This window comes from Cetorhinus maximus, unplaced genomic scaffold, assembly GCF_964194155.1.
Source record: "Cetorhinus maximus unplaced genomic scaffold, sCetMax3.hap1.1 HAP1_SCAFFOLD_609, whole genome shotgun sequence".
Taxonomy (NCBI): domain Eukaryota; kingdom Metazoa; phylum Chordata; class Chondrichthyes; order Lamniformes; family Cetorhinidae; genus Cetorhinus; species Cetorhinus maximus.
The window spans coordinates 27101-49559 of NW_027596551.1; the positions used below are offsets into that span (position 1 = coordinate 27101).

A 22459-nucleotide genomic window follows, 5' to 3' on the forward strand; every position below is an offset into this window, starting at 1 on the left:
TCTGGAGCACAAGTCTTCAGTACTTTTGCTGGAATATTGTCAGGGCCTTTGCGTTTGTAGTATCCAGTGCCTTCAGCCGTTTCTTGATATCAAGTGGAGAGATTCAAATTGGCTGAAGACTGGCATCTGTGATGCTGGGGACCTCCGGAGGAGGTCAAGGTGGATTGTTCAATTGGCACTTCTAACTAAGATTGTTGCAAATACTGCAGCCTTATCTTTTGCACTGATGTGCTGGGCTTCCCCATCATTGAGGATGGGGATTTTGTGGAACTACCTCCTCCAGTGAGTTGTTTAATTGTCCACCACCATTCACGACTGGATGTGGCAGGACTGCGGAGCATAGATCTGATGCATTGGTTGTGGGATCTCTTAGCCCTGTTTATCACTTGCTGCTTATGCTGTTTGACACGCAAGTAGTCCTCTATTGTAGCTTCACCAGGTTGGCACCTCATTTTTCGATATGTATGGTGCTGCTCCTGGCATGCCCTCCTGCACTCTTCATTGAACCAGGGTTGATCCTGCAGCTTGATGGTAATGGTAGAATAGTTCTGGGCACAACACTTGGAAAAAGAGCATACTGTTCTTGGATGGAGTGTAGCATAGTTTTACCAGAATGATACTTGGACTTCAAGGGTTAAGTTATAAAATGAGATTATACAAACTCTGGTTGTATACCTCAGAATTTAGAAACTGATGGATGGTTTGATCCAAATTTTAAAGATAATGAAGGGAACTTGCAGGGCAGAGAGTCAGAAATTATTTCTGGGGGACACTGTGGTGCAGAGGTAGTGTCACTGGATTAGTAATCCAGAGGCCCAGTCTGATGCTGTGGGGACACGGGTTCAAAACCCGCCACAGCAGCTGGTCAATTTGAATTCAATTAATAAAATCTGGAATATAGAGCTTGTCTCAGTAATGGTGACCATGACAAATATCATCGATTGTTGTGAAACCCATCTGGTTCATTAATGTCCTTCAGGGAAGGAAATTTGCCGTCCTTACCCGATCTGGCCTACATGTGACTCCAGACCCACAGCTATGTGATTGACTCTTAACTGCCTTCTGAAATGGCCCAGCAAGCTACTCAGTTCAAGGGCAATTAGAAATGGGCAACAAACATTGGCCTTGCCAGTGATGCCCACATCCCATAAAATAATAAAAAAAGTTTAGATCTAATTGCCAGCACAGAGACATGGCTACATGGTGACTAAGGTTTGGAAATAAATATTCCAGGATACACAATTTTAAAAAAATTCTTTCATGGGATGTGTGCATCGCTGGCTGGGCCAGTATTTATTGCCCGTTCCTAATTGCCCTTGGGATGGTGGTGGTGAGCTGCCATCTTGAACTACTGCAGTCCCTGTGGGATAGGTACATCCACAGTGCTGTTAGGGAGGGAGTTCAAGACTTTGGACTCAGCGACAGTGAAGGAATGGCGATATGTTTCCAAGTCAGGATGGTGAATAGCTTTGAAAAGACAAAGGAAATGGAGGAGGGGTAGTCCCGTTAGTAAGGGATGACAGAAGGACATGAGTGTGAAAGGATTTGGCTTAGAAGATCAGAAAGTAGAATCAGTATTGGTGGAGATTGGGAACAGCAAGAGGCAGAAAACACTGGTGGGAGTAGTTTATTGGCCCCCAACAGTAGTAAAACTGGTGGACAGGGCATTAAACAAGAAATTCTTGGAGCGTGTACCAAAGACAGCATTGTAGTTGTGGGGGACTTAGTGTTGGATTGGACCAATCAAATTGACAACTATAGTCGAGAAGATGATTTTGTAGAATGTTTTATGACTGTTTCCTGGAACAATACATTGTGGAATTGACCAGGGATCAAGTCAATTACATAGATATGAGGGGAGAGCTGGCTAAGGTTAATTGGGTAAATAGACTGAAATGTGTGGCAGTAAGTAAACAGTGGAAAACATTTAAAGAAACAATTCAATATGTTGAGTAAAAATGCATTCCATTGAAAAACAAAAACTCAGCAAAAAATATCCATCAGGGACTTAGTAAAGAGATTAAGCATAGGCTGAGATTATAAGAAGAGTATGAGGTTGCAAAGAATAGTAGCAACTCTGAGGATTAGAGAAACCAGCAAAGGGCCACCAAAAAGTTGTTCAGGGAGAAAATAGAATGAGAGAAAGCTAGCAAGGAATATAAAAACAGATTGTAAAAGCTTTTTCAAGCATATAAAAAGGAAGAGAGTAGCTTAAGTAAACATTGGTCCCTTAGAATCAGAAACAAGAGAAAGTATTGTGGGAAACGAGGAAATAGCAGAGACGTTGAACAAATATTTTGTGTCTGTCTTCACAGTAGAAAGCACATGTTGCACACACAAATCGAGGGTAACATGGATGCTAAAAAGAGTGAGGCCATGAATATTGGAAATAAAAAGTACTGGAGAACATGAGGGGTCCGTTAAAATCTGACATCCCCAGGACCCGATGGCCTACATCCTTGGGTTCTAAAAGAGATCGCTGCAGAGATAGTGAATGCTTTGACAATGATTCCCCAAAATTCCCTAGATTCTGGAACAGTCCCAGCAGATTGGTGGTTAGCAAATGTGACACCACTATTCAAGAAAGGTGATAGAAAGAAAATGGAGAACTACAGTCTCGTTAGCTTGATATCAGTCATGGAGAATGTACTGGAATCAATTATTATGGAAGTCTTAAAGCCCTTAGAAAAACATAGAATGATCAGACAAAGCCAACATGGCGCTTACGAAGGGAAATTGTGCTTGACAAAGTTAGTTTGAGCATGTAACTGTTCGGGTAGGTAAAAGAGAACAAGTAGATGTTGTATACCTTGATTATTAAAAGGCATTTGATAAGGTGCCACGCAAAAGGTTAGTATGCAAGATAAGGACTCTGGGATTGGGGGTAATATTAGCATGGATAGAGAATTGGTTAACAGACAGAAGCAAAGTGCACGTGTAAATGAGGGATTCCCGAGTTGGTGGGCTATGATTAGTGGAATGCCACAAGGATCAATGCTGGGGCCTTAGCTATTTAAAATCTAATTAGATGAACATACTGAGAATAATGTATCCAAGTTTGCTGATGATACCAAGCTAGGTGGAAAGGTAAGTTGTGAGGAGGACACAGAGGCTCCAAAGAAATATAGGTTGAATGAATGGGCAGCAAGATGACGTATGATGTAGGGAAGTCTGAGGTTATTCACTCTTCTAAGAATTGAAAAACAGAAGATTTTTTGAAAATTGTGAAACTTGTACAAGTTGATGTTGAAAGAGACTTGGATGTACTTGGACAAGGAACTCAAAGTTGATTGGGTAGACGAATGGCATGTTGACCATTTTTTTTGCAAGGGGATTGGAGTACAGGGATAAAACAAGTCTTGCTGCAATTGTACAGGGTATTGGTGAGACCACGTCTGGAAAACTATGTGCAGTTTTGATCTCCATATTTAAGCAAAGATATACTTGCATTGGAGTCAGTACAGTGAAGGTTTGCTAGACTGGTCCCTGGGATGAGAAAGCTATCCTGTGATGAGAGGCTGAGTAAACTAGGCCTTTATTCTCTGAAGAATAAGAGACGATCTCATTGAAATATAAAGGATTCTGAAGGGGTTTGACAGGGCAGATACTGAAAGTTTGTTTCCCCTGGCTGGGAAATCTAGAACACGGGGGCACAGTCTCAGGATAGGGGGATGATCATTTAGGACTGATGAGAAATTCCTTCATTTGAAAGGATGTGAATCTTTTGGATTCTCTACCCCAGAGGGTTGTGGATTCTCCATATTTGACTATATTTAAGACAGGGATAGCCAGATTTTTTGTGTCTCAGGGAATTGAGGGATATGGGGAACGGGCAGAAAATAGAGTTGAAGCCCAAGATCAGCCATAATCGTATTGAATGGTGGAGCAGGCTTGATGGACCAAATGGTCTACTCCTATTTCTTGTGTTCTTATATCACCTGGGCTTTGTGTTTCTGAAGTATGACTTCTGCCCCCTGTATTCTAGTCCTCTAGATATTAAGGCCGGCATTCTATTAGCTTTTTTGGATCATTTTCTGCACCCGTTCCTGACGTTTTAATCTACGTACCTGGACCAGCCCCCGCTTCCCTCACCCCGTTCCAAAGTGTCTCTGGACCTCCACTGTTGGTAGCTTTTCACTATTTAAAAAGTGCCCTGTTCTATTCCTTTCAGTTCCAAAGTGGATGTCCTTGCATTTTCCTACATTGAAATCCATTTTCCACAGTCTTACCCATTCCCTCAATCTATCCATCATAAAAACAGAAAATGCTGGAAATACTCAGCAGGGCAAGCAGCATTTGTAAAAAGTAAAACAAAGCTCATATTTCAGGTCTGTGACCTTTCATCAGAGCTAAATCTATCAGTATCTCAGTAATCTTATGCTTCTGCCTACACTTCTTGTAATATTGCCTACCTATATTATCAGCCAAATTGGCTGCCTGTCTCTCTCTCTCCCATCATCTGTTGAAGTCAATAATAATTAGCGAATGTTTCTGGCCCCAAGCTGGATGCTTGTTAGATGCCACATCCTGCCAATGAAAATACTTGCCCAATCTGCAAGAGATGAGAGCAGAGACAATTTCCTAACCAGGTTCTATTTCATAAGCTTCAACCTTAGCTTAACAGTCTTGTTACGGACAAGGGGGTGGGGGGAGGGGGGTGTAATTTAAACAGCCCTGAATTCTCTTCTCAACACCCATCCGTAAACAGAAAGGTGTTTTGATTTGCTTCCCCCTTCATAAGCGATGGCATATTGCTCAACACCATGGTTTTTGTATGATCCAATTTCGATTAATAACCTCACAGCAAACTCAAAATAGGCGAAACTCAGAGGGTTAGTTTATTTGTGTACACTCGAACGCAAGAGCTGGGTAGCCACATAACCTCCTTTCCACTCATACAATAAAAGAAGGGGATAGAGAAAGAAAGATTTGCAGGCCAAAGACCACAGATAAAATAATCTGAGAGCCCATAATCGAACTGCAATGGTGTATTCCTTCACAGAGGTTGTCAGGTTGAAAACTGATGCTGGATAATTTATTTTTCCAGTAGAGATAACTTACATGATGGGATAGGCGCACAGACATGAATTAGTCTTGTAGGTGCTGGTACAGAAGTTCAGAAATCCCGGTAGAAACAGTGTAGATGGGAGCCAGGCATTCAAACCTGGACATAACCTTCTTTCTGAGCTAGATGGAAGGTGGTAAACTGATTTACAGTACAACAATACAGTATAACTGGTGTTCTCAGCTCGGGGGTCATGTCACATGACTCTCACCTCTCCACTTGGTCTTTGACAAAGGATGTATATTTCTTTCTGGGCTCCTGAGATTGTTTATGTCCCAATCATTAAGAATTTGTAAAGTGGATGCAGGGCCCTTTGCCCGAGCAGACTAGTAGACTCTGGTAGCCAGGTGTGGCTTATGAAATGCAGATGGGCTTTGAAAATGCCCTTTGAATTTTGTCTTTGCAACCCACAGGGCTGTCAGCATCTCTTCAGAGATAACAAGGTGTCAGCTGCTCTGATACTACTAGAAAGTTCCTTTTGTTTGAAAGTCACAGCCAGACATGGCTTCAGCCATTTTAAAGTCTTTGCCCAGTTCTTAAAATTTAGAAATTAGCCATGAGGATATCTATATATTTTTGAAAAATATAGAGTGAGAGGTCTTAGCCCCCTGACAGTCTTATGAGGGACATTGTCAAATTCCTTCTCAAAGTCCATTTTAATAATATGCGTAGATATTTACCTGTCCATGACTTAAGTCAACTCTTCAAAATTTCAGTCAAGGTCATCAGGCATGACTTACCTTTTACGGTCTGTATGGAAGTTCCAAATCCAAAATTAAAACCACTTTGCCTTCGCTATATGTTTGTTTAACCCCTGCATTTATATAACCTCCCTTTCCACTGCTGTTACAAGAGGGCCTATATGCAACTCGCATTCCAGTCTTAAACCCTTCTCTCTTTCTTAATTTGATCTTAAAGTCTTTTCTGCTTGCTTACCTCTTGTTATATTCTTTTTATTGAGTTGATTTCCTCCTTATTCACTAATCCTGCGCCTTCCTTTCTACCATTTCCCCCTCTCCTCCCTGTAGATCTTTTAATCTGGTTTATTTATTTCTTCATCCTGATTGCTTTGTAGCCATGTCTCAATAATAGCTGTCATGTCATACTCTTCAACTTTAATTTGTGCTTGAATTAAATTAATTTGTCCTTTATACTCTGTTTGTATGATGAACACTTACTTGGACCACACACCCTACCTAGCCTGTTCTGTAATGTTCTTTTTTCCCTCTCATTTCTTAGTTCTCCCTACTTGACATCTTTTGTATCCTTTTATCTGTAGCTCCTAACCCAATTTCTGACCATTGTTCTGCTCTCTTTTTGTTTTGGAATTATTATTTTCGCTATCTTTTTGCATATGTCCTCAACACTCACACCTCTTCTCCCCGCCCTGCCCGACCCTCCCAAACTTCTTTGACCCCATTTCATCCTCTGGGCCCACAGTTCTGGAGCCATTCCAATGTGAGCAGTGCGTCCAGTGCCAATGTTCAATGAATTGGAACTCTCCCACACCATCACTTCAGCCACATGCTCAACTTTAATCTTGCTTATTCCTACGCTAGTTTGCAAGTGGCTCAGGGAATAATTTCTTACTCGTTCTTGGGATGAGAGCGTCATTGGTAAGGCCAGCATTTATTGCTCTCCTTAATCGCCCTTGAGAAGGTGATGGTGATCTACCTTGAACAGCCCCAGTCAATGTACATACACCTTCAGCGCCGATAGAAAGGGAATTCCAGGAATTTAACCCAGCAACAGTGAAGGAACGGCAATATAGTTCTAAGTTGGGATGGTGTGTGATTAATAATCCAAAGTTAATAACCCTTGAGCTTCTGTGCTTTAATTTAGCTTTTAACTCCTAGCACTCTGAGCTCTCTTGCTTTTTCTACTTGTTTGTCCCAACATGGCTTTTCCCTCTCCAATAGCCTTTCAAATGGTTTGAGTTGGCCCTCAACCCAGCATGAGGTAGACAACATACCATGTGGAAATCATGATCCTGCTCACAAATGATGGTAACTACCCCCCTCATTATTGAACCCCATGCTACTACCACATTATACAGCCCCTCCTCTCCCACCCTCCTTTGGACAGCCTCCTGCTCCCGGCTCCATGACCCCATTGAGCCGGTACTCCTGATAATCTCGATCTCTCTTCTCACAGGTAGGTAGTACATTGTATCTGTTGGATAGGATCATACGAACATCTGAATTCTGAGCAGGAATAGGCCACTTGGCCCCTCAAGCCTGTTCCACCATTCAATAAAGTCATGGCTGATCTAATTTTAACCTGAACTTCACATCCCTGTCTGCCTCTGATAACCTTTCACCCCCTTGCTTAACAAGAATCTACCTGTTTCTGCCTTAAAGATATTCAAGGACTCTGCCTCAACCACCTTTTCAAGAAGAGAATTCCAAAGTCTCTCACCCGCCTGAGAGAAAAAAAAATTCCTTATCTCTGTCCTAAATGAGCGACCCCTTATTTTTAAACAGTGACCCTGAGTTCTAGATTCTCCCACAAGAGGAAACATCCTTTCCACATCCACCCTGTCCAGTCCCTGCAGGATCTTATATGTTTCTATCAAGTTACCTCTTAATCTTCTAAACTCCAGTGGATACAAACCTAGCCTGTCTAACCTTTACTCATTAGACAACCCGCCCATTCCTGGCATTAGTCCAGTAATCTTCTCTGAACTACTTGCAATGCATTTACATCTTAAATAAGGAGACCAGCCATTACACAGTATCCCAGATGTGGCCTCCAGTGCCCTGTATAATTGAAACATAACCTCCCTAATTTTGTATTCAATTCCCCTCACAATAAACAATAACATTGTATTAGCTTTGCTAATTACTTGCTGTACCTCCATACTAACCTTTTGTGATTCATGCACTAGGACACCCAGATCCCTGTGCATCTTGGAGCTCTGCAGCTCTGCAACCTCTTACATTTAGATAATATACTTTTTATTTCACAGAATCACAGAACTTTAACGGCACTGAAGGAGGCCATTCGGCCCATCATGCCTGCACCGACTCTCCAAATGAGCATTATGACCAAGTGCCTTTGCCCTGCCTTTCCCCCATACATTGCACATTGTTTCTATTCAAATAATCATCTAATGCCCTTTTGAATGCCTCGATTGAACTTGCCTCCAACACACTTCCAGACAGTGCATTTCAGATTCGAACTACTCACTGTGAAAAAAGGTTTTTCTCACAGCACATTTGCATCTTTTGCAAACCACTTTAAATCTGTGCTCTCTCCTTTTACGAGCAGCTTCTCCCTATCAACTCTGTCCAGCCCCCTTGTGATTTTGAACATCTCTATCAAATCTCCTTAGTCGTCTTCTCTCCGAAGAGAACAGTCCCAACCTCCCCAACCTATCCTTGTAGCTGAATACTCCAGCTGAGGCCTCTGGAGTGTCTTATATAAATTCAGCATAACCTCCTTGCTCTTGTACTCTATGCCCCTATTAATAAAGCCCAAGATACTATATGCTTTATTGATTGCTCTCTCCACTTGTCCTGTCACCTTCAATGGTCTATGCACATATACACCCAGGTCTTTCTGCTCCTGTATCCCCTTCAAAATTTCACCAATTATTTTATATTGTCTGTCCATATTCTTCCTACCAAAATGCATCACTTCACACTTCTCCACATTGAACTTCATTTGCCACCTTTCTGCCCACTCCACCAATTTGTCTATGTCCTCTTGAAGCCCCACACCATCCTCCACGCAGTTCACAACACTCCCAAGCTTCATATCATCTGCAAACTTTTAAATTGTCCTCTGCACACCAAGATCTAGATCATTAATATATATCAGGAAAAGCGAGGGTCCCAACTCTGACCCCTGGACTGGTACATTACAAACCTTCCTCCAGCCCGAAAAATATCCATCCACTATTACTCTTTGCTTCCTGTTTTTCAGCCAATTTTGAGCCCACGTTGCTACTGTCCCTTTTATTCCATGAGCAATACTTTTCTCACAAGTCTGTTGTGTGGCACTGTACCAAATACCTTTTGAAATGTACACCACATCAGCAGCATTACCCTCATTGACCTTTTCTGTTACCTCTTCAAAAAAACTCCAAGTTAGTTGAACACAATTTCCCCTTTAGAAATCCATGCTGGCTCTTCCTTATCAACCCATATTTTACCATGTGACTACTAATTCTATCCTGAATAATTGTTTCTAGAATGTTGCCCACTACTGAAGTTAAACTGATTGGTCTGTAATTGCTGGGCTTATCCTTACAACCTTTTTTGAACAAGGGCGTAAAGTTTGCAATTCTCCAGTCATTGTTCAGCTACAGTTTTTCCTGCCAATCTTTCGTTCCAGTCTATCTGGCCCAGCTCCATTCTTGCCCCGTCAAAGTTGGCTCCCCTCCAGTTAATTATCCTTACTCTGGATTGCCTATCGTCCTTTTTTATCATCATCCAAAAACGTACAATACTATGATCACTGTTTCCTAAATGTTCCCCCACTTATACTTGACCTACTTGGCCCAACTCATTTCCAAGAACCAGGTCTAACAGTGCATCTTTTCTTGTTGGATTGGACACATACTGCTGTAGAAAATTCTCTTGAACAAAATCTAGGAACGCTTTCCCCTTGCTGCCCTTTACACTACCACTGACCAAGTCTACATTCAGGTAATTAAAGTCACCCATTATAACTACTCTATAATGCTTGCATCTCTCTCTCATTTCCTGCAGATTTATTCTACGTCATTCTCACTATTTGACGGTCTATAGGGTACACTCTGCAATGTAACTGCACCCTTTTTGTTCCTTAGCCTGCCAAAATGGACAACCTCACATTTTCCCACATTATACTCCATTTGCCAGATCTTTGCCCACTCACCTAACCTGTCTATATCCTTTTGTAACCTCCTTATGTCCACTTCATATCTTACTTTCCCACCTATCTTTGTGTCACCACCAAATTTAGCAACCATACCTTTGGCTCCTTCATCCAAATCATATATATATCAATTGTAGAGTTGAGACCCCAGCACTGATCCCTGTGGCACTCCACTCATCACATCCTGCCAACCAGAAAAAGACCCATTTATGCCTACTGTTTTCTGTTAGCTAGCCAACCTTCTATCCATGCCAATATGTTACCCCCCTACACCACGAGCTTTTATTTTCCGCAGTAACCTTTTCTGAGGCACCTTATCGAATGCCTTCTGAAAATCTAAGTACAGCATATCCACCGGTTCCCCTTTATCCACAGCATCTGTTAGTTCTTCCAAGAACTCCAATAAATCGGTTAAACATGATCTCCCTTTCACAAAACCATGATCAATTTCTGCAGATCCTCATTCTCTGCCTCACCTGGGTTCCCCTTATTCTGTAAGTTTACATTCAGACCAATAATCTTCCGCAATCATCTGCAAATACTGGAGAATTGCAGAGGTTATACTATGAACAAGGAGCAGGGCTAGACCATTCGGCCACTCAAGACTGCTCCACCATTTAATAAGATCATGACTGATCTGAGAGTAACCTGAAATCTGCATCCTGCCTACCCCCGATAACCTATCACCCCCTTGCTTACCACCTCTGTCTTAAAAATATTCAAAGACTCTGCTTCCACCACCTTTTCAGGAAGAGAGTTCCAAAGACCCATGACCCTCTGAGTGAAAACATTTTATCTCATCTCCATTTTAAATGAGCGATCCCTTATTTTTAAACAGTGACACCCCAGTTCTAGATTCTCCTACGATAGGAAACACCCTCTCCACATTCACCCTGTCAAGACCCCTCAGGACATTATGTCTTCAATACTCTTGTTCAAAAAAGGATATACGAATAAACCCAGCAACCACAGGCCAGTCAGTTGAATCCTGGTGGTGGGAAATTAGGACCGAGATGAGGACGAATTATTTCATCCAGACAAAATTAATAATCACTTGAACAAATGGGAATCAATTGAAGAAAGCCAGAATGATTTTGTTAAGCAAAAATTACGTTTACCTAATTTGACTGAGTTTTTTAAAAATGAAAACACAAGAAATAGGAGCAGGAGAAGACCATTCAGCCTGTTCTACCATTCAGTACGATCATGGCTGATCTTGGGCTTCAACTCTACTTGACTGCCCGCTCCCCATAATCCCTTGATTCCCTGAAAGACCAAACATTTGTCTGTCCCAGCCTCAAATATATTCAATGATGGAGCAGCCCTCTGGAGTAGAGAATTCCAAGATTCACAACCCATTGAGTGAAATAATTCGTCTTCATCTCAGTCCTAAGTGATAGGTCCCTTATTCGGAGGCTGTGCCCCCGTGTTTTAGATTCCCTGACCAGTGGAAACAATCTCTGTGTCCACCCTATCAAGCACCCTCAGGATTTTGTAGGTTTCAATGAGATCACCTCTCATTCTTCAAAACTCCTGAGAATACAAACCAATTTACTCAGTCTCTCATCATAGCACCAATCCAGTGAACCTTCATTGTACTGCCTCCAATGCAAGTATATATTTTTTTTAATGTGGAGATCAAAACTGCACACACTATTCCAGATGCGGCCTCGCCAAAATCCTGTACAATTGTAGCAAGACTTCTTTATTCTTGTACTCCAACCCCCTTGCAATAAAGATCAACATACCATTTGCCTTCCTAATTGTTTGCTGTATCTATATGCTAACTTTCTGCATTCCTTGTACTTGCACTTAAGTCTTTTTGAACATCAATACTTAGCAGTTTGACACCTTTTAAAAGTTATTCTGCTTTTCTATTCTTACAACCAAAGTGAACAACCTCATCCTTGCCTACACTATACTTCATCTGTCATCTTGTTACCTATTCACTTAACCAGCCTTTGTGTCTTCCCACAGCTGACCTTTCCACTGGTGCTCTATCCAGCTCCACCTGTCCCACCCCCCTTAAACAGCTTATATTTCACCAAATTTCTATTTCTCTTTAGTTCTGATGAAGAGTCATACGGACTCGAAACGTTAACTCTGTCTTCCTCTCCACAGATGCTGTCAGACCTGCTGAGTTTTTCCAGCAATTTTTGTTTTTGTTTCAGATTTCCAGCAACAGCAGTATTTTGCTTTTGACCTTTCCACCTAACTTGGTGTCATCAACAAACTTGGATACTTGACACTGTCGCTTCATCTAAGGCATTAATATAGATTGTAAATAGCTGAGGCATCAGCACTGATCCTTGCGGCACTCCACTATTCACTGCCTGCCAACTTGAAAAAGCCCATTTATGGCCATTCTCTGCTTTCTGCCCATTAACAAGCCCTCTATCCATGCTGATATATCACCCCCAACTCCATGAGCCCTTACCTTGCTTATTGTTCTTTTGTGCAACATCTTATCAGAAACCTTTTGGAAATCCAGGTATACTACATCTACTGGTTCCCTTTATCTACCCTACTCGTTGCATCCTCAAAAAAGTCTAAATTTGCAAGAGGAATTTCCCTTTAGTAAAACTGTATTGCCTTGTATACTATGATTTTCTAAATGCATTGTTGAGACTTCCTTAATACTAGATTCAGGTGTGTTCCCAGCGACTGTTGTTAAGCTAACTGGCCTGTAGTTCCCTGTTTTTTTTTCTTCCAACTTTCTTGAAAAGTGGTGTAGCATTTGCTAACTTCCAATTTGACGGTACCATTCCAGAATCTCAGGAAGTTTGGAAAATCATAACCAGCACACCCACTATCTCTGCGGCTATCAGAAAACCCTGGGGTGTAGGCCATCAAGTTCAGGGGATTTGTGGGATTATAGTCCATTAAGTTTCTGCAGTACTTTTTCTCTACTGATATTAATTACCTTAATTTGCTCACACTTTTCAGCCCCTAGGTTACCCTCCATTTTTTTGATACATTGGGACAGATGGGACCTGTACAAGAAGGACTGGTTACGCCTTAACAGGACTGGGACTAATGTCCTTGCAGAGAGGTTTGCTAGTGTTGTTGGGGAGAATTTAAACTAGATTGGCAGGGGGATGAGAACCTGAGGGGAAATTCAGAGTGGTGAGGAGAGGAACTGGCAGTGGTAAATAGAGAATTGTTAACTGATAAGGAGAATATATCAGAGAGTAGCATCAAGGTACATAGAATACTTGGAGAGTTTGATAAAATTAGAGTAGGCAATAGTAAGTCATTAGATGGGGTCAGAGTAAGGGAGGATAGCATAAAAGCTGGAATCAAGGTTAATGTGCACGTATGTGAATGCATGGAGTGTGTTTAATAAGATTGGTGAACTACAGGCACAGGTTGACTATTGGAATTGTGATATTGCTTTAACAGAGACCTGGCTCAAAGAAGGGCAAGACTGGGCTTTAAATATTCCTAGTACAGGGTGTTTTTGAGAGACAGAAAAGGGGCAAGGAGGGGGTTAAAGATTAAAGATGGCATTATAGTGCTTGGAGAGAGAGGATGTTCCAGAGGGGTCAAAGACGGAATCACACTGGGTAGAGAATAAGGAATGAAAAAGGTGCACTAATGTTATTTGGTGTAGTATATAGACCATCAACTATCGGAAGGAGTGCAGAGAAACAAATTTGCAAAGAAATTACAGAGGTGCAAGAATTATAGATGTCAGGTAGAAAATACAATGGTGAATCAGGCTGAATATAGAAGGACCAGAGAGGAAGTGAAGAAACTAATAAAAGCAAGGAGAGAGCATGAAAAGAGGCTGGCAGCTAACATAAAAGGGAATCCCAAGGCCTTGTATAAGCATGTAAATGATAATTATAGAGTAATTATAATGGGGGACTTCAATTATCCAAATATAGACTGGGATAGGAATAGTACAAAAGGACAAGAAGGGCGAGAGTTTCTGGAATGTCTTCAGAATAATTTTCTGCAGCAGTATGTTTCCGGTCCAACGACAGGGCAGGTACTGTGGGACCTGGCTCTGGGGAATGAGTTGGCCCAAATAGATCAAGCAACAGTGGGAGAGCATTTAGGGGACAGCGACCATTGTATCATAAGGTTTAGGTTGGCCATGGAAAAGGACAAGGAACAAGGGATAATTAACTGGGGGAAAGACAACTTCAATGGGGTGAGAATGCATCTGAGTTGGAATCAAATGTTGGCAGAAAAGACAGTGGCTGAACAATGGACCATCTTCAAAGAAAAAGTATTGCAGGCTTTGAAGGGGAAACGTAGGGCAAATAAATCCAGAGTGCTCTGGATGCTGAGAGAGATAGAGGTAAAGATGAAAAGGAAGAAGTGGGCGTATGACAGATGTCAGGTAGAAAATACAATGGCGAATCAGGCTGAATATAGAAGGACCAGAGAAGAAGTGAAGAAACTAATAAAAGCAAGGAGAGAGCATGAAAAGAGGCTGGCAGCTAACATAAAAGGGAATCCCAAGGCCTTGTATAAGCATGTAAATGATAAAAAGGTGATAAAAGAAAGAGCAGGGCCTATTAGGGATAAAAAAGGGAACTTGCATATAAGATGCTACCCAGGCTGAGGTGAGAGAGGAGGTAACTGGTACACTAGAAGAGTTTGCAATTGAGAAGAAGGAGATTTTAGAAAGGCTATCTTTACTTAAAATAGATAAGGTTCCAGGACCGGATGAGATGCATCCAAGGGTACTGAGGGAAGTGAGAGTGGAAATTGCAGAGGCACTAGTGATAATCTTCCAGTCTTCCTTAGAGACAAGGGCAGTGCCAGGGGACTGGAAAACTGCGAACGTTAAATCTTTGAGTACCGTGCTTGAGAAGGATATGGAGGCATTGGAGAGAGGTCAGAGTGGATTCACAAGAATGATTCCCGGGATGAAGAGGATAGATTAGAGAGGCTGGGACTGTTTTCTTTGGTGAAAAGAAGGCTGAGAGGAGACTTGATAGAGGTATTCAAGATTCTGAGGGGTATGGACAAGGTAAATAGTGAGAAACTGTTCCCACTCAAGGACATCAAGGACCAGAGGGCACAGATTCAAGATAATTGGCAAAAGGATAAAAGTGTTGTGAGGAAAATTTTTTTTCACACAGAGGGTGGTTGGAGTCTGGAACAAACTTCCTGGGAGGGTGGTGGAGGCAGGTTCTGTTGAGGTATTCAAAAGGGAATTGGATTGTTACCTGAAAAGAGAGAATGTGCAAGGTTACAGAGATAAGGCAGGGGAGTGGGACTGCGTAGAATGCTCTTTGTGAGCCAGTGCAGACTTGATGGGCCAAATGGCCTTCTGCACTGTAAAGATTCTGTGGTATAAAACTTGTCTTCTACTGTGAAGACAGACACTAAATGTTTGTTCAACGCCTCTGCTATTTCCTCATTCCCCGTGATAATTTCTCCTGTCTCTGCTTCTAAGAGGCCAACTTTCATCTCCTTTTCTCTTTTTTATATACTTATCAAACCTCTTACAATCTGTTTTTATATTTCTGTCTAGTTTGCCTTCATTCTGTTTATTTTGCCTTTTTATCAACTTTTTGGTGGCTTTTGCCGGTTTCTAAAACACCCCCATTCCTCAGACTTGCTACTGCTTTTTGCAATATTGTAAGCCTCTTCTTTTAATCTAATACTATCCTAAACTTCCTGAGTGAGCCACGGATGGGTCTTTCTTGCTAAGTTTTTGTTTTTCAATGGAGTGTATTTTTGCTGAACATTTTGATTTTTTTTCTTTAAATGTACTGTTCATTTACCTCCATACCTTTTAGTCTATTTACCCAATTAACTGTAGCCAGTTCTCCTCTCATATCTATGTAATTGGCTTTGTTAAATTTTAAGATTCTTCTCTGTGATTGGAGTACGTCACTTTCAAACTTAACATGGAATTCAATGGTATTATGATCACTATTTCCCAATGGATCTTTTACTGCATTGCTAATTAACCCTGCTTCAATACATAATACCAGATCTAATATAGCACTTTATCCCTGGTCAGTTTGACAACATATTGCTCCAGGAAACTGTCAAGAAAAGATTCTACAAACTAATCTTCTAGACTACTCTTGCCAATTTGATTGTCCCAGCCTATATGAAGATTAAAGTCCCCCGTAATTATTCCTTCCTTTGGTACAAGTTCCAGTAATTTTTTGTTTGATACTCTGCCCAACGGTGTAACTATTGTTCAAGGGCCTATATGCTACTCCCACCAGTGACCAGTGTCTTCCTATTCCAAATCACCACCCACACTGATTCTACCTCATGATCTTCTGAGGCCAAATCCATTCTCGCTAATGTCCTTACCACATCTTTTACTATGAGGGCTACCCATCCTCCTTTGCCATCATTCTGTCTGTCTTTTGGAAATATTGTGTACCCTGAAACCTTTAGTTCCCAACCTTGATCACCCTGTCACCATGTTTCTGTAATGATGATTAAATCTAAATCATTTACCTCTATTTGTGCCACTGCTGTGCGCATTCAGACAAAGAACCCTGAATTTCATTATTTTACTACTATTCCCTGCAATGACTTTATTTGCTGATGCACAATTTTTGTTAAACTCTTTTCCTTCTGTTCCTTTCTTTCCCATTCTGCTTATCTTTCCCCACATGATTATACAGTACTGTTCCAATGCATAGAATAGAAACATAGAATCCTTACAGGATATCGAATAGAAAAGAATATCAAATAATGTAGACTAGAATCAATGCCTCGACCTTTCTCTTTGGATTTCTAAATCTACCTTCATCCAACCACCACCGCCCCTGCCCCCCCAGTCCCTCGACCCCATTAGTTGAAAGCCCTGTTCTGAGATAAGAGGACTGATAACAGTAATGTGGTTGTGGTGTACATGGACTTCCAAAAGGCATTCGATAGTGTGTCACACAACAGGCTTGTCAGCAAAATTGAAGTAGGAAGAAATGATAATATAAAATAATGGTTACAATTCTAAAGGTGGTGCAGAGGAACATGGGGGTACAAGTGCATAGATTGAAGGTGCCAGGGCAGGTTGAAAAAATGGTTAATGGGGCATGTGGGACCCTGGACTTCATAAATAGCAGAGTACAAAAGCAAGGGAGTAATGCTGAACCTTTATAATAAACACTGCTTTCCCCTTAATTACAGCATTATGTCTAGTTCAGGGTGCTATGCTTTAGGAAGGGTGTGAAGGCTTTATAGGGAGTGCAGAAAAGATCACAATGCTTCTGGGGATGAGAGACTTAAATTACATGGATAAATTGTTGAAGCTGGGGCTGTTGTCCTTGCAGGAGAAGGGTGAGAGGAGATTTGATCGAGGCATTCATAAGGAGTCTGGACAGATGGGGAGAAACGTCGCTTTGGCAGAAAGGTCAGGAACCAGTCGATAGTGAATGGTGATTGGCAAAGGAGCCAGAGGTGACATGAGGAAAAGCTTTATAGCGCAACAAGTGGTTAGGATCTGGAATGCACTGCCTGACTGCATGGTGTAATTGTGGCTTTTAAAAGGAAAGTCTTTCGAGTTATCAACAGTCACAGATTGCAACTCTTTCGAGTACAATCACAGTTCTTGGTTTCCAGGAGTGGGACATGAACCCACAACCCTCTGATTCAAAGGCGAGGGTGCTATGAACTGAGCCACAGCTGACACCTCGGCTTTTAAAAGGAAATTGGATCATTATCCAAGAGTTGTTAATTAACCTAATTAGAGAAACTCCATTAATGCCTTGCGCCTACATGATGCTAGACAATTAATAGGAGTAGAACTGGCTAAGTTGCTCTTGCGGTGGGTCAGCAACTCTTTCAAGTCCAACCAAATAAACTAATTTAACAAATCAGGGGACAAATTAAAAGGCACCCCCTTAAAGGGAAACTGCAAAAACAAAAGACAAAATTTAAAGGAAACTTACCAACATTAAATCAAAATGTGATTAAGGGGGTCGATAAAACACCCCAGTCCCTCCAGTGCCCTTCGAGCACGGAAGGGACTGAAGTGCAAACAAAACAATAGTCAGCACGAGCACAGTGGGTTGAATGGCCTCATTCTGTGCTGCAACTATTCAGTGATAGTCTACATTATTTATAGATAAATTGTATTGATTTTTCTTTTCTTTAAGGCTAACTGTTTAGGTAACGCTAGGATACAAATGCTAGCCTGTAACCATACACTTGATACACCTTTGTAACTTACCTGTTCCCCACCCTGTTCACTGGCATTGTTACTTCAGAAGGTTTTCTCTGTCTCTTGTCTGCTGCTCTACTTCTCAGGAGGCTCTGCCACTGCTGCTGCACTCGAGCGCTGTCTAAATCAAATTTAAGCAAATCTCTGCAAAATTTCAAGACAAAAAGATGCATCTCCCTCCTCAGCACCAAATTCCTATTCTCATCAAATTCTAAACTTCTCACTCTTTTGACGATGCACTCAGTTAAAGTTGCAACCTGTGGTTCTCATCGGCTTAGTGTGTAGTATGTGCTGCACCTGTTGGAGTTTTTCAGGCAGTGGAGAGGGAGCTTTACGTAACATAAGAATGTTGGGAGCAGGAGTAGGCCACTTGGTTTCTCAAGCCTGCCCCGCCATTCAATAAGATCATGGCTGATCTGCCCCAGGCCTCAACTCCTCTTTCGTGTCAGCTCCTCATAATCCTCAACCCCCCAATATTTCAAAAATCTATTTACCTCCTCTTTAAATACTTTGTGATCTAGCCTCCATAACTCTGAGGTAGAGAATTCCAGACATTCACTACCCTCTCAGAGAAGAAATTCCCTAGCATCTCAATTTTAAATGAATGTCCCATTATTCTGTAACTATGTCCCCTAGTTCGAGATTCCCCCACTAGTGAAAACATCTCAACATCTACCCTGTCAACCCCCCTCAGAATCTTGTACGTTTCGATAAGATCACCCCTCATTCTTCTAAACACCAATGAATAAAGGCCTAACCTGTTTAGCTGTTCTTGATAAGTCAACCCTTCCACCCCTGGAATCAGCCTAGTGAATCTTACGGGGACCAGAACTGTACACAGTACTCCAAGTGCGGCTTCACCAACACCCTGTACAGTTGTAACAAGACTTCCCTATTTTTAAACTCCAACCCCCCCAGCAATACAGGCCAAAATTCCATTTGCCTTCTTAATTACTTGCTACACTTGCATGCTGACTTTTTGTGTTTTGTGCACAAGAACATCTAGATCCCTCTGTGCTGCACTCTTTTTGGAGAGTCTGTCCATTTAAATAATAGTCTGCCTTTTGATTTTTCCTACCAAAGTGCATGACGTCACACTTTCCTACATTGAACTCCATCTGCCAAGTTTTTGCCCACTCATTCAACCTGTCTATATCCCCTTGCAGACCCCTTATGTCCCCCATCACAACATGCCCTCCCACCTATTTTTGTATCGTCAGCAAATTTGGATACATTACACTCTGCCCCCTCCTCCATGTCATTAATATAGATAGTAAATAATTGAGGCCCTAGGACTGATCCTTGTGGCACTCCACTAGTTACGTCTTTCCAACCTGAGAAAGACCCATTAATCCCGACTCCCTGTCTTCTGTGCGTTAACCAATGAATACATTACCCCCAATACAGTGAGCACTTATCTTGTGCAATAACCTTTTATGTGCCACCTTATTGAATGTCTTCTGGAAATCCCAATACACTACATCTACCAGTTCCCCTTTGTCAACTCTGCTTGTTATATCCTCAAAGAACTCTAGCAAATTTGTCAAACATGATTTCCCTTTCACAAAACCATGTTGACTCTGTTTGATTGCATTAAGCTTTTCTCAATGTCCTGCTATTTCTTCCTTAATAATGGGCTCTAGCATTTTCCCAGCAACAGATGTTAGGCTGACTGGCCTATAGTTTCCTGCTTTTTGTCTCCCTCCCCTCTTGAACAGGGGCATCACATTAGCGGTTTTCCAATCCGCTGGGACCCTCCCGGAATCCAGTGAGCTCTGGAATATTTCGACCAATGCCTCCACTGTCTCTGCAGCCACTTCCTTTACTCTCTATCTTGTGCTGCATTTGTCCTGGGAGTGTTTGATGGGCCAGTTGTTATAATCCCCTTTGGGACCGATAACTTTTTAAAAAGAGGAATTTCCGAGCAACTGACGGAAAGAATGGCATGACAAGATTTCACATTTTAAGACTTTTACTGTAACTAACTAGAATCAACATAGATCAAATATTATTTAACGGAACCAACTGATGCATCGATCTAAAGAAAAGGCATTTGTGGGGTGATGGTGGTGTAATGGTGATTTCACTGGACGAATAATCCAGAGGATCAGGCTGTTGCTTTGGGGACATGGGTTCAAATCCCACCATGGCAACTAGTGGAATTTAAATTTAATCAATAAACCTGGAACATAAAGCTAGCCTGTGATGCGGGCCATGAAATGATCATCGATTGTCAAAAAAACCCATCTAGTTTACTAATGTCTTTTAGGGAAGGAAATCTGTGGCTCTTACCTGGTCTGGCCTACATGTGACTCCAGACCCAGAGCAATGTGGTTGATTCTTCAATGCCCTCTGAAATGGCCTAGCAAACCACTCAGTTCAAGGGCAATTGAGGATGGTCAACAAATGCTGGCCTTGTCAGCAATGCCCACATCCCATGAAAAATTAAATAAAACTCTCACATTAACTAATGCAATCAAGATACATCTTAGAGGTGTGCAGCATTACAAGAACATGTCCCAAATTATTTCCAGCTTTCCAGCAGGCTCACTTCTCCCTGCCATGCCGGGTTATGTCTTCTAGTATCCTTTGAAAGTCATTCTATTCAGTCTCCGTCTCCCAAATCAGACTCCCCCAGCAAGGCCAACCTCAGTGAATCCTTGTTCCTTAAATGCCCAAATGTCCCATAATTCTATTGTCTTTTCAGACAGAGAACCAGCTCTCACCAGCACTCTGTTTGGTTGCTAACACTAAAACAGACTTACTCTGCTCTTCACAGCAGGAAGTTAATTGTCTGTCTCTGGCTCTGTCTGCCTGTTTTCTCTATCAAGGTGTGAAAACTGTTGCTTGATTTTTAATAGGTTTCCGTTTGGGTTTCAGGATAACTGGGTCACGTGGGTCTGTTTCTGGGCAAAGGTTTATTATGATACCCTATCGAGAAAATTCTGTTTCACCTTAAGTTAAAAGAGATATTTTAAAACATAACCATGTTGTGAAGTCCTGCACTCATAACATAATGTAGTAGAGGGAGCTTTACTCTGTATCTAACCCCGTGCTGTACCTGCCCTGCGAGTGTTTGATGGGGACAGTGTAGAGGGAGCTTTACTCTGTATCTAACCCTGTGCTGTACCTGTCCTGGGGGTGTTTGATGGGACAGTGTAGAGGGAGCTTTACTCTGTATCTAACCCCGTGCTGTACCTGCCCTGCAAGTGTTTGATGGGGACAGTGTAGAGGGAGCTTTAGTCTGTAGCCCCTACCTTCCACTCCAAAGTGGAGTGAGTGTGGTTTTTGTGCACTTTTCAGTTGGCGCTGAGAAGGGGAAAAGCTTGTTTTCACTAATTTAAGGTGAACTTAAAACAGGTTTGTTTGTTTAAACGTTTGGTTGCAACTTGGGTAATCATTTCCTGTTCTCTTGTAGTTAATGAACTAATCCTGAAACAGAAGCAAAGATCTGAAGACAAACGACTAAAACTTGAACACCCAGTAAGTATGGATGGGCAATATTACACCAAGTGATTGACTTGAATGTACCCCACTGGGTTTCCCACTGGGAAACTTGCAATTCAGCAAGGTGCCAAGCGAGAGGCTCAGGTCACGTGGAATTAGGTAGCAGAAGGGTTAGCTACAAAGCATAAACCAGTGGGTAGGCGTTAAGGGAAGCTCTTCACACTGTTAGCAAGTGGTGCCCTTGTTCACCAGATACAGAAATTATTTGGACCAGGGTATGATGTTTAAATTTGCAGATGATATTAATTTGACGGATATTCTTCATGGGGAGGACCATACTAAAATATAGGAAGACACAAATAGCTTGTGGGGCATACTGGCAATGTTATTCCTATGACTCTGCTGCTCTTACCCTTGGTGATAGTGAATGGGCTGGGAGCTGCTGCTGATGTGAGGTTAAAGTCCCCATAATGATTGCATTATCTTTATTACAGGCTCCAATTATTTCTTGACTAATACTCTGTCCAACGGCGATGATTAGAGGACCCCTGAACTACTCATGTTGGTGTTTTCTGACCCCTGTTATTGCAAATCTCCATCCATACTGCTTATATGGGTTACAGAGGACCTATGGCACAGAAATAGGCCATTCAGCTGACGCAGTCCCTGCCGGCATTTACGTTCCACTTGAGCCTCCTCCCATCTTTCCTCATCTTAATCTCTGTAACACTTCTTTCTCATAGGCTTGTCTCACTTCCCCTTAATTATACTACTCACTTCAACCATTCTCCGTGGCCGTGAGTTCCACATTCTCACTATACTTCGGGTAAGGAAGTTTCTTTGGAATTTCCTATTGGGTTGGTGACTATTTTATATTGATGTCCTTTAGTCAAGCTCTCCTCGACAAGAGGAAACATTCTCTCTGTATCCAC

The 22459-nt window shown here is 41.8% G+C and overlaps 1 protein-coding gene across 2 annotated transcripts in view; it reads left to right on the plus strand.

Annotated features, from left to right (window-relative positions):
• cop1 (COP1 E3 ubiquitin ligase) overlaps positions 1 to 22459 on the plus strand; it is a 147337-nt gene that overhangs the window by 3942 nt on the left and 120936 nt on the right. For both annotated transcript variants that reach the window (XM_078535713.1, XM_078535714.1), the window contains exon 3: positions 21499 to 21563. In XM_078535713.1, coding sequence (XP_078391839.1) covers positions 21499 to 21563 — 65 coding nt within the window. The remainder of the gene's footprint in view (positions 1 to 21498; positions 21564 to 22459) is intronic.